This window comes from Macaca fascicularis, chromosome 2, assembly GCF_037993035.2.
Source record: "Macaca fascicularis isolate 582-1 chromosome 2, T2T-MFA8v1.1".
NCBI lineage: Eukaryota > Metazoa > Chordata > Mammalia > Primates > Cercopithecidae > Macaca > Macaca fascicularis.
In genome coordinates this window covers 155,520,215-155,534,754 of record NC_088376.1, presented here as the reverse complement: position 1 = coordinate 155,534,754, position 14,540 = coordinate 155,520,215, and the positions used below count along the sequence as shown (strand labels likewise).

Below are 14,540 nucleotides of genomic sequence, written 5' to 3'. Positions count from 1 at the left end.
CTTCATAGCATATTCCACTTCTTCCTGAAACAAATGAAAAAGGTAAAATAAAGTAGCCCAATAGGAAATTGAACAGGGCCTTCAACTCAAACTGAGAAAGATTCATTAGGTTCACACAAACATCTTGTAAACAAAACCAGAAGCAGGAAAGGAAATAGTTGCAGAAGGATCTAACCAGGACTAACTGGATCAAGGGATGTTTGTGTGGAAAGGACACAGGAATTTCCTCAAATAACTGTAAGTATGTATGTGTATGCTTGACAGGCTGAGGCGGGAGGATGGCTTGACCCCAGGAGTTTGAGACCATCCTGGGCAACATAGTGAGATCCTATCTCTCTAAAAAAAAAAATAAAAATTAGCCAGGCATGGTGGCACGCACCTGTAATCCCAGCTATTGGGGAGGCTGAAGTGGAAGGTTCACTTGAGCCCAGGAGTTTGAGGCTGCAGTGAGCTATGATTGCACTACTGCACTCAAGCCTAGGTGACAAAATGAGACCCTGTCACTAAAAAAGGAAAAAAAAAAAAAAGTAAGTGTAAATACAAATGCATGCAAGCATTCTTCATTGACATGAATACCTTCTAAAATGTTTAAAGGGACTTTACTTACCAATATAAAATCTGTTTTGTTTTCAATGTGGCATATAAATGCACACATATACACAGAGAAATATTATTCATCCTTTAGAAAAGAAAGGACATTATACTTAGTTAAATAAGCCAATTACAAAAGGAGAAATTCTGGCCAGGCGTGGTGGGTTACCCCTGTAATCCCAGCACTTTGGGAGGCTGAGGCGAGTGGATCACCTGAGGTCAGGAGTTTGAGACCAGCCTGAGCAACATGGTGAAACCTCATCTCTACTAAAAATACAAAAATTAGCTGGGCGTGGTGGAGCACAGCTGTAATCCCAGCTACTAGGGAGGCTGAGGTAGGAGAATCGCTTGAACGGGGAAGGCAGAGGTTGCAATAAGCTGAGATCACACCACTGAACACCAGCCTGGGCGACAGAGCGAGACTCCGTCCCTGCCCCCCTCCCCCCAAAAATGACTAATTCTGTATGATTCTGCTCATATAAGGCACCTAGAATAGGCAAATTCATAGAGGCAAAAAGTAGATTAGAGATTAGCAGGTGCTAGAGGGGAGGGAGAAATAAGTTACTGTTTAAGGAGTACCAAGTTTCTTTTGAGATGATGAAAAAATTCTGGAAATGGGTACTGGTTATGGTTGTACATTATTAACATAATGCCACTGACTACACTTAAAAATGATTAAAATGGTAAATGTTATGTTATGTATATTTTACCACAATAAAAAAAAAAAAAAAAAGGAAGAGGTGGGCAGAAGAGTTAGTGTCAAAGGGATGCTGAGAGGTGAAGCCAGCTGGACTTCTGGGTTGGGTGGGGACTTGGAGAACTTTTTTGTCTTACAAGAGGATTGTAAAATGCACCAATCAGCACTCTGTAGCTAGGATTGCAAATGCACCAATCAGCACTCTGTGGCTAGCTAGAGGTTTGTAAAATGCACCAATCAGCACTCTGTAAAAACATACCAAGCAGCTCTCTGTGGCTAGCTAGAGGTTTGTAAAATGCACCAATCAGCACTCTGTAAAATGGAACAATCAGCAGGACATGGGCAGGAACAAATAAGGGAATAAAAGCTGGCCACCCAGCCAGCAGAGGGAACCCGCTTGGGTCCCTTTCCAGGCTGTGGAAGCTTTGTTCTTTTGCTCTTCACAATAAATCTTGTTGCTGCTCACTGTTTGGGTCCGTGCCACCTTTAAGAGCTTTAACACTGTGAAAGTCCATGGCTTCATTCTTGAAGTCAGCAAGACGGAGACCTCGAACCCACTGAAAGGAACCAACTCCAGACACAATGCATGTGAGAAAGACTCAGCCCTATTTTCTGACTTTGAAGCTGGAGGAAGGAGCCAGGAGCTAAAGAATGAAGACAGTTTCCGGAAGCTGCAAAAGGGGAGGGACAGATCCGCTCCCGGAAGCCCCAGAAACAAACACAGCCCAGCTGACACCTTGATTTCAACCCAGTGAGACATATTTTGGACTTCTGACCTATCGAGCTAAAATAATAGTAAGATAATAAAGTTATGTTGCCACCACTGAAAACAATTTTATTTTGCTTTGGTTTAAGCTAACTGAGCTAATACAGCTGCCATATTTTGTGACACTTGCCTAAGGAAGGCTTCCCATACCTGCACCGCTCCGGGCTAACCAGTCTTTTCTCAGGAGTCCTGGAAACCTCCCACTTAGAGAGGTGTAGGGCAAAAAATCACAAGCCGATGGCTCAGGATGTAGCAAATAAAAATACAAGACCAAAATGAAACCCAACCGGAACACCGAGTTAAACGTGAATTGACCGTGCGATATTTGGGACAAACTTAACACTAAAAATTACTGGTTGTACATCTGAAATTTACCTTTAACTGGGCCCCTGTATTTTACCTGGCAAACCTACCCCCAGGTCACAGTGAGACCACACATGGGGTCTTTTGGTCATTTTGCAAGTTTAAAAGACTAAAGGGAACACCGGCATTTTTCAAAGCTCGATTTCCAAACCCTCTTTAAACACTTGTCCCGGTCCCCTCCCCGCAGGCCTTCAGTAGTTCTGGCACGCGGGCCAGCGTGGGAACACCCTGCGCAGGCGCACAGCGTTCCGCAGGGGGCTGCTCAGTAGGGTCTGGGACGCGCGTGGGGAGACCCTGTGCATGCATAAAGCCAACACTGGGGCTGTAGTCGCCGTCTGGAACCAGCGCGGGAATAGGTGCGCAGGCGCAAAGTGTCTGGCTGGGCAGCGGCGGCGTGGTCTCCGGCCACCTCCAAGCCGAGGGCAGCACCTGTCGCCTCGGAGGCGCTGCCAGCCCCCTCCCTGCTCCTCCGCAGGGCGCGGGACCTCTATTTATATCGTTCAGCCGGCACAGCCCCATATTGGGCAGTGGCGTCAGTCAGGCCCGCTGGCCGCCCTGCCATCCGGTAGCGTCCAGACCAGGTCGTAGCCCATCGCGGGGCCCCTGTGGAGCGAGTGGGGACGCGCCCCGAACCAGGCAGCACCTTCGTAAGTAGGGGTAACGTCCCAGGGAACGCGGCCCCAGTCACAAGTCCTGCCTCAGCTCCGGGCGAGGCTGAACCAGGGCTCCGGCTTGGGGCCACCGGCACTTGCAGCCTCTTCTCTAAGTGACTTTCCTCGTGGGCCGGCGCCTGGCGTCAGGTCGGGCTCAGCAGGAGCTTCCCCTCCAGGCCATCTCCGCCCGGCCAGGGGTCTCCGCCCTTCCCCTTTGGGTTGTTCAGGCTCGTAGTCTTCATAGTAGTATCATCCTCTGAATTACCTGACCAATGTGTTACTGTGCCTTCCCTCACTAGACTGTGAGCACAACAAAGGTAGGGGCACTTCTCTGTTCCTGTTTGTCTTCCCGGAACCTAGGATAGTGCCGGGCACTTAGAAGGGTTCGTTTAAGTTTAGTAAATGCTGAATGTATCCCTGAGCAACTCTCTTAACTTTAAAGCCAGGAGAATAATTGCCCTACATTTTCCCCCAAATGCTTCTTAAAAGGAACTAATGAGCTATAATGCAGATTAAAGCACTTTGAAAAGTATAAAAACACTGTGAGAATGCAAAACAGTGTGAACTCAGCAAAGAAAAGAAAAGTAGTCTTATTTGTCTTTATCATCCATGTGCCTGGCTGTTACTGGATGCCCGGTGTGTAGGATGGGTTGTTATGAAATGAATCAGGTCTTTTTCCCCGCTAGTGAGAAACACAGAGTACATTTAGGGTGGTGCGTGTGTTCTGAGCCATTTCCTACCAGCCTCTCCAAGTGTAGGATTTGAGCAAGATGGTGTTGCTGAAACAAAATAGGGTGTGGAGACGTAATCGTATAAACTGGGAGTCACAAACTTAAATGGCTGTAGGATAATGTAAATGGACAGGAAAGAGAAAAGCAACAGCGTAAGAATTACAAATAATGACCGTCACTCAGGTCTCAAAGGGGATAATGGGGCCCAGTAGATGTGCCAACTGAGAGGTGGCAGCTGGGTACTCAGGTCCTGCACAGTGTTGCCGCTTGGGAATTAAGTACTCAGTGTTGCCATAGCTTTCATTTTTTTCAGTAGATGCTGGAATATTTCAGCTTAGCATGTTGACAACTAATTTACCAAAAACAAAACAAAACAAAACGCAAAAACAAAAAAAAAACTGAGCAGCCAATTTGTAATCTCAGGCGTAAGTGAAGCCAATACATGGCTTCAGTTGTTCCTTAAGAATGGGGCCAAATCTCAGAAAGCAGATGATGACTGGGAATTAATTTTGAGGGTGCAAGTGAAAAGTGGGTGTCATAGTGCAAGCTGTAAGCAAGGGAGTCACTTCACTTCACGATTCTGAATGATTTATTTGACTGGGACAAGAGGATAGCAACTTGAAGCATTAAGCATTGATGAGTAGGAAGAAACACAGAACTGTTTTTCCGCTGCTGTCACACAACAATCAACACAGAAAATGTCTGTGACCTCTGCTAACCAAGAGGTATGTGGGGATTTCTTCCCAACAGCAAGCAATCACTTAGTTCTGCAGCAGACACCAGCTGGGTGTCCTCTAACTCAGCGCCATTCTGACACCATCTACCTGGAGACAGCGTCAGATCCCACAGGTTAAGGGCTCAGTCCCACAGGGCCACCACTGTCTTCAGGCACTAGTCCCAGCATCCAGAGCTTCTGACTGACCCACCTCAAGTTGGGGTTCCTTCTTTGGGTTTCATTTGCTAGGGCAGCTCACAGAATTCAGAAGAACGCTTAAGTTTTCCAGTTTACTATAAAGGATATTAACATGGATACAGATGAAGAGATATATAGGATGAGATATGGGGGAAGGGGTTCAGCCAGGGGCACCACTCTTCAGGAACCCACCACATGTTCAGCTATCCTGGAAGCTCTCCAAACCCTGTCCTTTTGGAGTTTTTATCAAGGCTTCATTACATAGGCATGCTTGATTGGTGATCAACTTAACTTTCTGCCCCTCTTCCTGGAGGTCAGGTGATGGAACTGAAAGTCCCAGTGCTCTAATCCTGCCTTATTCTTTCTGGTGACCAGCTCCTATCCTGAAGCTCTAGAGGCTGCCAGTCCTCAGTCAACTCATTAGTGTACAGAAAGGTATTTATCACTTTGGAGATTCCAAGGATTTTAGGAGTTGTATGTCAGGAAAAGGTCAAACACCAAATAAATATTTTATAGTATCACAATACATTTTATATGTAGAAAAAAATCTTGAATATAATGTTTTATTAACATGTATAAAACCTAGAAAAAAAAGGTTATCATTAACTTGTAATTTAGCACTAAACAACGCATTAGTTTAATTGAACAAACCATATTGAGCAACTCCTGGGTGCCAGGTGTCATCACAGACAAGAATACAGAAGTGGCCAGGTATGGTGGCTCAAGCATATAATCCTGGCACTTTGGGAGGCCAGGTCAGGAGGATTGCTTGAGGCCAGGAGTTTGAGATGAACCTGGGCAACACAGTAAGACCCTGTCTCTACCAAAAAAAAAAAAAAAATTAAGTGTAGTGGTGCATGTAGTGGTGCAGCTACAGGGGAGGCTGAGGTCCCAGCCTGGGCAACAGAGCAAGACCCTGTCTCTAAAATAAATAAGTAACCATTTTAAAGAATACAGAAGTGATGCAGACAAATCCCTTACCCGCAGTGTGCTCATCATAGACAGGAGAGGCAAGCATCTGCAAAAGTGAATGGCAATAGCAGTGCAGCAACCACAGCATATACACAACACAGGCAAAGGGATGTGTCAGTGAGGAAGTGATATCTGAGCTGAATTTTGAAGACCCGGTTATATTTTTTCAGGTGGATGGGGGAGATATTTCTGACATAGGTTTACACGTGTAAAGACAGAACAGCATGTTAAAGGCCCATATGCATTAGAACTGTAGTAGTTTGGTACTACTCAAAGATTGAAAAATATAAGGAAGGAAAGTCAGGAGATGAGGCAGGAAAGGTTGGGAAGTGCCAGAATGCCTGAATGAGGGGTAGTGTTGGTGAAAATCAGCCTGGGATGTTTTTTTAATATGGGGTAGTAACTTTATACATGGTGGTAGCCAATGTACAAAAGGGTCCCACCCTTAAAAATGGTTTTGTTTTAAACATTGAAACTGGGACATCATTTTCTGACATCATAATGTTGATGTTCCTTGGTTTGCCAACCAAAGTCTGTTGGAAGTTTTAAACAGACTGTGGAATTTAGCCCTGTCCAAATCATTTCTCTTGTCTTCAGTTTTTCCTCCATAAAAATCAAGGGTTTCATGTTGATCAGCTCTATCATGATTATAAGCTACTCACCATACTGAACTTTTTTTTTCGAGACAGAGTCTTGCTCTGTTGCCCAGGCTGTAGTGCAGTGGCGCGATCTCGGCTCACTGCAACCTCCGCCTCCCAGGTTCAAGCGATTCTCCTGCCTCAGCCTCCTGAGTAGCTGGGACTACAGGCGCACGCCCTACGCCCAGCTAGTTTTTGTATTTATAGTAGAGACGGGGTTTCACCATGTTGGTCAGGCTGGTCTCGAACTCCTGACCTCGTGATCCACTCACCTCAGCCTCCCAAAGTGTATACTGAACATTTTTATGGGAAAAAATACATGCCAGTTTAGGAATGCAGTAACTTCTTTTCCACTGAAGGAGGATTAGGAATTGTATTTGCCCTTCTCTCTCATGCAGGCTGATGCCAGGGATATTGAGGTGGAGGGAGGGCTATAACCACAGTTTTCAAAGCAGTCCTCATTCAGACTGGATAAGGAGGTCATAATTTTTTGTTTTTTCCAATCACTCATAAATTGGGCTACCTACACCTTGACACATTAAAAAGAAAATTCATGATGTATCTATTATCTCTCTCATTCATATATATACATATATATATATGTAAATCTGATAATGCACACATGGTTTACATGGTTTACAACATTTAGGTTTTTCAAAAGCTGTAAGTGACTCTAATGCAGTTTTAAAATTTTTTTAACTTATACAATATTTAAGATATACAAAGAGGCATTAAGAATAATAAAGTATGTCTTGGATACCCACCAAACAGCTGCATAAATTAAACATTTATACAGTTGAAACTCCTTGTCATCCTTCCCTGCTTGCATCCTTCTTTTTCTGCAACTCCTGAAGGGAAACACTGTCTTGAAATTGGGGTTTATAATTACCCTTCATGTTTTTATATTCCACTGCAGTTGTACAGATCCTTAAAGAATTTATAATTCCAAACTTACAGAAAAGTTCCAAGAATGGTAGAAAAAACTCCTATAGGACCTATGCCAGATTCACCAAATATTCATACTTACTTTGTCGGAATCGATCATCAGTATTCACTCTACTAGAATATTTAATATTGTTTTGCATATTAGAAACACATCAATGGTAAGTGGCATGTATATTCTACAGTCCTTTCCACACATTATTATGTTTGTGAGATACAGCCATGTTGACACATGTAGATCTAGTTCATTTTTTTTTTTTTGCTGTACTGTATTCTCTAGTGAATATACTACAATCTGATCTCCTATTAATGAATGTTTAAGTTATTTCCAAATTTTTGCTATTTCAAACTGTGCTGCTGTGAATTTAAACTAGTGAAACTTCAGCAGAGCATGGATAGTTTCCTAGAAAAGAAGGTATAGTCATATATCAACCATTATTTAGAGAAAGTAGCAACTTAAGCAGTAAAAATAATATACTAAAGATAATGTAAAGATTATAAAATTAAGCACTGTCAAACATTCATGGCTTAAAGAAATTGACATTTTTGTACCACACTAACATTTACAGTGGTCCATTTCTCAAAACGAAATATAGTGGACAGGAGTATAACTGCTTTTTGGACTTGCAAAGTAATTAGAGTTTATTCTTGTGATTTATATGCATCTTTGCTACTCCATTTTCCCTATTACTATGGGTACTATTATTATGAATGCACCAGTTCAGTCTTCTATAAATTGAAGCAGTGAGTAACTTCCCATTTATATCACCGAGAACATTTATACAGTTTTGTTTTGCTGATGAAAGGAGAATGTACTCTGCCCTCATTACAAGGGAAAGTTACTGTCAGCTCTCTTCACTTAGGAGCTGTGTCTGTACCCAAGCAAGTTTTACCAAGCAAGTTTTACCAAGAAAATTGTATATTGTACATGCATGGCCTTACTTAATTCTCCCAAATATTCTTATGGAATTCTCAAAACGAACTTCAGATGAGAAAACTAGAACATAAAGAGGCAAAGGAACGTGTTCATATTGCTAGATAATGGAGTAAGGATTCAAACCCACGCCTCGGTCACCCAAGCCAGAATCTGTGTTCCTAACCTTTGAGTTTACTATGCTGTATCACTGGAAACTAACAATAATGTCCATTTATTGATCATTTGGATGCCAAAGACTAACTTAGCTACTTTATTTATGTACATTATTCCCATTTTAAGATGAAGAAGCCAAGGTTGAGGCTAAACTGGGATCCAAACCAGGGCTCTCTCACTTTAAAGCCCCCATGTGCCATGCCAGTGTCTTCTGTGTACCTTATATGTACAAGAAACAGTGCTGAGAATGTTTTTTGAGGTGTAGTGGCAAATATCACTGCCCAGGTATTTTTCTGGATTTCCATCAGTAAATTCATTTGGTCTGTAAACCCCTAACAATTAGAGTAACTTTCAGGAGTTGTATAAATTGCAGTTGGAAGGAAGGGATACAACAAATATATATAGGCCAGTTATTTCCATTTTAAAATAAATTGTTTTTTGTGATTGTTGTCAAAACCAATGTTTTTGAGACAGAGAAACTGCATCCAAGCAAAATATTTATTCAAGAAGTTGATTTATGTTTGGGAATCTGGGGATATCCAGATGTTCTTTTTAAAATGGATATTTCACTTCTCAAAACTCTTCTGCTGGGTTTAAGCAGAGAAGTAGAGAATAGTCACCCCAAAAGGATATTATCTTACTCGTAATCTAGAAATGCATTAACTCTTGACTTTTCCCATCAATGTTATTCTTGCTGCTTGCAACTTACAGCCAAGTTAGAACTGGAAAAGGTGGTAGAGACTTGAGATCCTCTTCTAACATTAAGGTTTCTGACTCTAGGAATGTCCTTCTTTAAAACAAAAGCTAATTTAAATCAACTTCCTTGAAACATCCCATTTCCATGTATCCAGGGAAAGTGAAGATGAGACAGCTAGCTTTAAAAAACAGACCAGTGCTTGTTAAGGTGAAGAGAGATTCAGTCTCTGCCACTATGAACTGGGGAAATAATAAAAGCTGAGCAAGGAGGGAGGATAGAGAAATCATATGATTTTAGGCAGCTGAGGGTGATTTAGTTGTGTGTTTTAAATATTGTGATTTTCAGATCAGCTGACATTTGCCTTCCAAAGCCCAGTAGATATGATCTCTGTGTTATCTACTGCTTTGAATTACATGCCCCACATTAAAGTTTGAGCAGAATTTTAGTGGACTTTTTTTTCCATTTTTCCTCTTCTGGGGTATATTGTACAAGGCCCCAGTCATGAATTTATGGACTGACCATTATAACAGTTGGGTGTGTTTTTTGGAGGGGATGCATATAACCTTTGGGGTGATTTTGCATCTCCTCGGAGAGAATATTAACTGATGCCCCTATATCTTCTGCCTGCAGGTCAACTGCATTTGGTAACTGGAAATGGAATTGCAAATGTGCCCAGTTTATCACTTCTCTTTCCATACATGTTGGGAGGGAAGTCTTTGCAGTCCTAGAAAAATCTCTGCCACCGATTAGGAGAATTTGTGACAGCAGTTAATTTGTTACTGTTTACATAATCAAAATTAATATTTTCAGATACAAAAGTAGTTGTCTTAAACTGCTCTGCTTGGAGTGAATAATACTTGTTTATAAATACTTTTTAGAACTAACGCTGCATATCTAAATTATAGAGAATTTTTTCTTAGAAGAAAACTGCCTTTTTTCTTTCCCTTAGAAATGTTTCCTGACATCTCTGTAGCTTCGTGAGTAATCAGACATGCAAATAGCCCCTCAGGAATCAAGCTACACTTAAAGAAGACTTAGTTGGAAACTTTGGAGAGTAGATCATGGAGTGCAAGATTGAGGGAAAAGAAAAATACCAACATAGCTTGAATTTACTGAACAAAATTAAGAACATGAAAGAATTAGCAGAAATGATTGACGTGGTACTCATAGCAGAAGGAGAGAAATTTCCTTGCCACAGACTGGTCCTGGCTGCCTTTAGCCCTTATTTCAAAGCTATGTTCACCTGTGGACTACTTGAATGTAATCAAAGGGAAGTCGTACTTTATGACATCACAGCAGAAAGTGTGTTGGTGTTATTAAATTACATGTACAATGCAGCCTTGGAGATCAATAATGCCAATGTACAGACTGTAGCTATGGCTGCCTATTTTATGCAGATGGAAGAAGTCTTCAGTGTGTGTCAAAAATATATGATGGACCACATGGATGCCTCCAACTGTTTAGGTATCTATTATTTTGCAAAGCAGATTGGAGCTGAAGATTTATCTGATCAATCGAAGAAATATTTATATCAGCACTTTGCCGAGGTCAGCTTACATGAAGAAATACTAGAAATCGAAGTGCACCAATTTTTGACACTTATTAAATCAGATGATCTTAACATATCCAGAGAAGAGAGCATTCTGGACTTAGTTCTGAGATGGGTAAATCATAACAAAGAATTGCGTGCAGAGCATCTTGTTGAGCTTTTGAAGCAAGTCAGATTGGAACTTGTAAATCCTTCTTTTTTAAGACAAGCCCTAAGAAGGAACACAATGCTTCTGTGTGATGCAGATTGCGTTGACATAATTCAAAATGCATTCAAAGCCATCAAGACACCCCAACAGCACTCTCTAAATCTGCGCTATGGCATGGAGACTACCAGTCTTCTGCTTTGCATTGGCAACAATTCTTCAGGAATCAGATCAAGACATAGGAGCTATGGGGATGCCAGTTTTTGTTATGATCCTGTATCACGGAAAACCTATTTCATCTCATCTCCCAAGTATGGAGAGGGTTTAGGAACTGTGTGTACTGGTGTTGTCATGGAAAATAATACTATAATTGTGGCTGGAGAAGCAAGTGCCTCTAAACTCTCTAGACAAAAGAACAAGAATGTTGAAATTTATAGGTTTGTATCTAGCAGCAAATTTGCTTAATTATGTTGTTTTGATACTAGCAGCAGTAGAAGAAAGAACTGCAAAAAGTCATCACATCTTAAATTATTTGTAGTCAAAATTACCATATACATCTCCCATAAGGAATAGTATACAGAACATGCTTTTGCGTGTCTGTGTGTGTATACATTTATATATATATATAATCTATGACTCTAAATATAAATATAGTATATATAAAAATTTATAAATATATCATGTATATTATATAAAAATATAAATGTAGCACATATAACTTTCATAATTAAATCACCAACACTTTAAAATTATTTTTTCTGTTCCTTTAATTGTTAACATATAGTTGAATTTGCATAAGTTAAATGTGTTTGTTATGATCCCATTTTAGTTTTCACTCTTAGCTTTATTTATCCATAATAGGGTTTAATATACTGCTTTGTTTTTAAAGATCCTAATATAACAAGAAGGAAAGTTTATTAACACAGACTCCTTTGAATGTATTTTTTAGTTCATAGTTTAGAGTAATTAGTAATTTTTTCCTTAACCATAAATTACTAATAATCTGTCAGCTTTCATTCTGCATCCTTAATTTGTGGATTTTGCTTAAATCTCCAACATTGTAAAATGTTTGTAGCCAAAGAATGCTTTAATCCTACAATTGTAGTAAGAGGAAAGAATGCCTGCTAAGAAGTAGCATATCATCTAGGTTTTGCTTATGAGAACACATACATTTATTTACTATTTATTCAGCCAGTATTAAATGAGTATTTGGCAATTAAATGTAAGTGAGAAAGCTAGAAATATGCACATGGAATACATTCTAGATAGTAAAACTTCCCCCCAATATTTTTCTCCTCTCAGTTCTCTTTTACCAGGGTTTGTTCAGACTTTTCAGTCAGAAAGTAATTCTTAGCAGTGACGATGGAACAAAAGAGGGAATGAAGAGGTCTACTATTTTTCTGTCATCTCCTAGCATTACATTATCTGTCTCAAGTCATAGACCTGTCCCTTTTCCACATTCATACTTTGAAGACATGTCTAATCTCCCCTAGTAGGAGAGAGAATGCAGAGCCCTGGCTGAGTGACCTAGACCCATGCCCATGGTGACCAAGCATGTCCCTGAGCCACAGGAGCAGCCTTCTTCAGAATTATCAGGGAGAGACTACCGAGCCAGGAGAGCAGATCCCCACAGGAAGAGGAAGCCTTGGCTTCCCGACGTGGTTCTCACGGGTCCATGCCACCCGTTTTACACTTGCTCCTGGTTGGGTGCCCTTCTTTCCACCTTAGAACCTCTTGACCCCGTACTTCAGGTTCTTTACATTGTTTTTTTTTCTTCCTCCTCAAGATAGTCTACAATTCTGCCATCACATCTTATTTTTAATAAACCTCCAACCCTGTCAAAGTGTCTTTCAGTTTTGGGCCTCAGACATCTTTCCTTTTAACTTGTTGAAAGCCCATTTCCGGCCGGGCGCGGTGGCGGGCGCCTGTAGTCCCAGCTACTCGGGAAGCTGAGGCAGGAGAATGGCGTAAACCCGGGAGGCGGAGCTTGCAGTGAGCTGAGATCCGGCCACTGCACTCCAGCCTGGGCTACAGAGTGAGACTCCGTCTCAAAAAAAAAAAAAAAAAAAAAAAAAGAAAGCCCATTTCCCTTTCCAACAGCAAATGTCTAACTATACCCCATGTTTTCCTTCCTATTTATCTTGAACTCAACGAGGTTCTCACCACCAACTGTTTCCTCCACATTGGTCAGAGTTAAAGTTATTAGTTACTCCCATCATTTCCTCCAATAATGAAATTGTCAGAAGCATTGCTTTAGGCTTAAATGAGACTTCCAGCTGATGTTCTGTGTAGTTAAAATCTCCTAGCATTACTGGAGGTCACTGTAGTGCCAGTTTTGTGATATGCATAAGAAATTTATCATCCTGTGCTACATCCCTGTTATATTATTTGTGTATCTTATTCTTTTTATCTTCGTCCAGATGTGCTTCAGCTTGCCTCTACTCATAGATTTCCATGCAGATATATTTCTCCTTGACTTAAAAGAGGAAGTAGACTAGTCCTCTGGAAGATTATTTCTTTGTAAAAAAGATGTACCTTTCCATCTCCTTCACTTATCTCCATTTGCCTTTAAACTATCAATCTCTATTAGCAATGAAGGCCTTTGTCGCTATTGTTTTCTTTTTTATGTCATATCCACTTAATAGTAAATTTTAGAGTTTTATCTGAGCATTTTCTCTCCCTGTTTTCAGTTCTAAATGTGAAAACAAAAATCAGATTAGGAAGTCACCCAGCAAACATCTACTTCCTAACCTTTACAGGATGTACTTCATTCCTAGCCTATTTTCTTAAACTATGTCTCAGAAAACCCAAACCCATTTTTTAAAGTTCATTTATATATTCATTCAGTTGGCTTTACTTTGGCAGCCCGCACATATATTACAGATACCTATTCCTCCTTTCTCTTCTAAAATTCAAACAATTAAGAATAGTGATGAAAATATCGCCTGTGATTCCAGAGACTTTGGTTCTCCGCCTAGAATTACATAGAAGACAGCCATCATAAGGTTTGATAAATGTCTGCATTCAGCTGTGACAAGCCAGACATACCCTCTTAGAAAGGAGCATGCCTTCTAACTTCCCTGTCAAGCCTCAAGTAAAGATGTCTCTTTGGGAAAGAACGTTAAGAGTTGGCCTGGACAACTGGGAAAAATTCCTATCATAGAATTAACTGGCAGGTGTTAAATGCAAAATAAGTAGTCTATACTTAAAAATTGTGCTCTGTATAAAACACACATAAGTTCCTAATTTGTGTGTGTGTAATTTTGAATTCCAGATATACTTTCTAGATTTTCTGGGACATTTACTTTCACATATTTTATCCCTCTGTCCCCATGAAGTACTTTTGTCCTTCTCAGACTGTGTATCTTCAATCGTGATTGGAGATAAAGATTTACCATTATCATGATGCAACACAAAGGATAGCTACAAACTCATCTACCCAGTGACCATACAATGCCCCATCACACACATAATCAGTTAATGTGTTGGATTCTGGAAGGCATTGAGAGACCATATATACTATTGTCCATAGCTCTTAAGACTCTTCTTAGAGTGATACTCTGGAAGAAATTCCTGAAATTGCCACATCTAGTAGATTAAAATAGATGTTAAGTGCCCAGCAGACATCTACAGGTAGGTTTTTATACAGTGCTCTTAACCCAATTGTAAGCCAGCTGGAACTACAACAGTTCTTAAAATTCTACATATTCTAAATCATCCTGAGAGAAATGTATGAATTGAGATGTTTTTAGATTATCTGCCCTAAAACTGTGATTTCTTTAATGTTCGTGTT

General features: G+C 40.5%; 1 protein-coding gene across 5 annotated transcripts in view; it reads left to right on the top strand.

The window, feature by feature from the left end:
- Positions 1 to 2,777: 2,777 nt before the first annotated feature.
- The window catches only part of KBTBD12 (kelch repeat and BTB domain containing 12), a 78,648-nt gene continuing 66,885 nt past the window's right edge, over positions 2,778 to 14,540 (top strand). For 3 of the 5 annotated variants that reach the window (XM_065539088.2, XM_065539087.2, XM_005571782.5), the window contains exons 1-2: positions 2,778 to 3,064; positions 10,003 to 11,184. In XM_065539088.2, coding sequence (XP_065395160.1) covers positions 10,115 to 11,184 — 1,070 coding nt within the window. In that variant the 5' untranslated portion in view covers positions 2,778 to 3,064; positions 10,003 to 10,114. Of the gene's footprint in view, positions 3,065 to 7,240; positions 7,428 to 10,002; positions 11,185 to 14,540 lie in introns of all 5 variants that reach the window. The other 2 variants (XM_074033180.1, XM_074033181.1) reach the window with 1 other exon arrangement.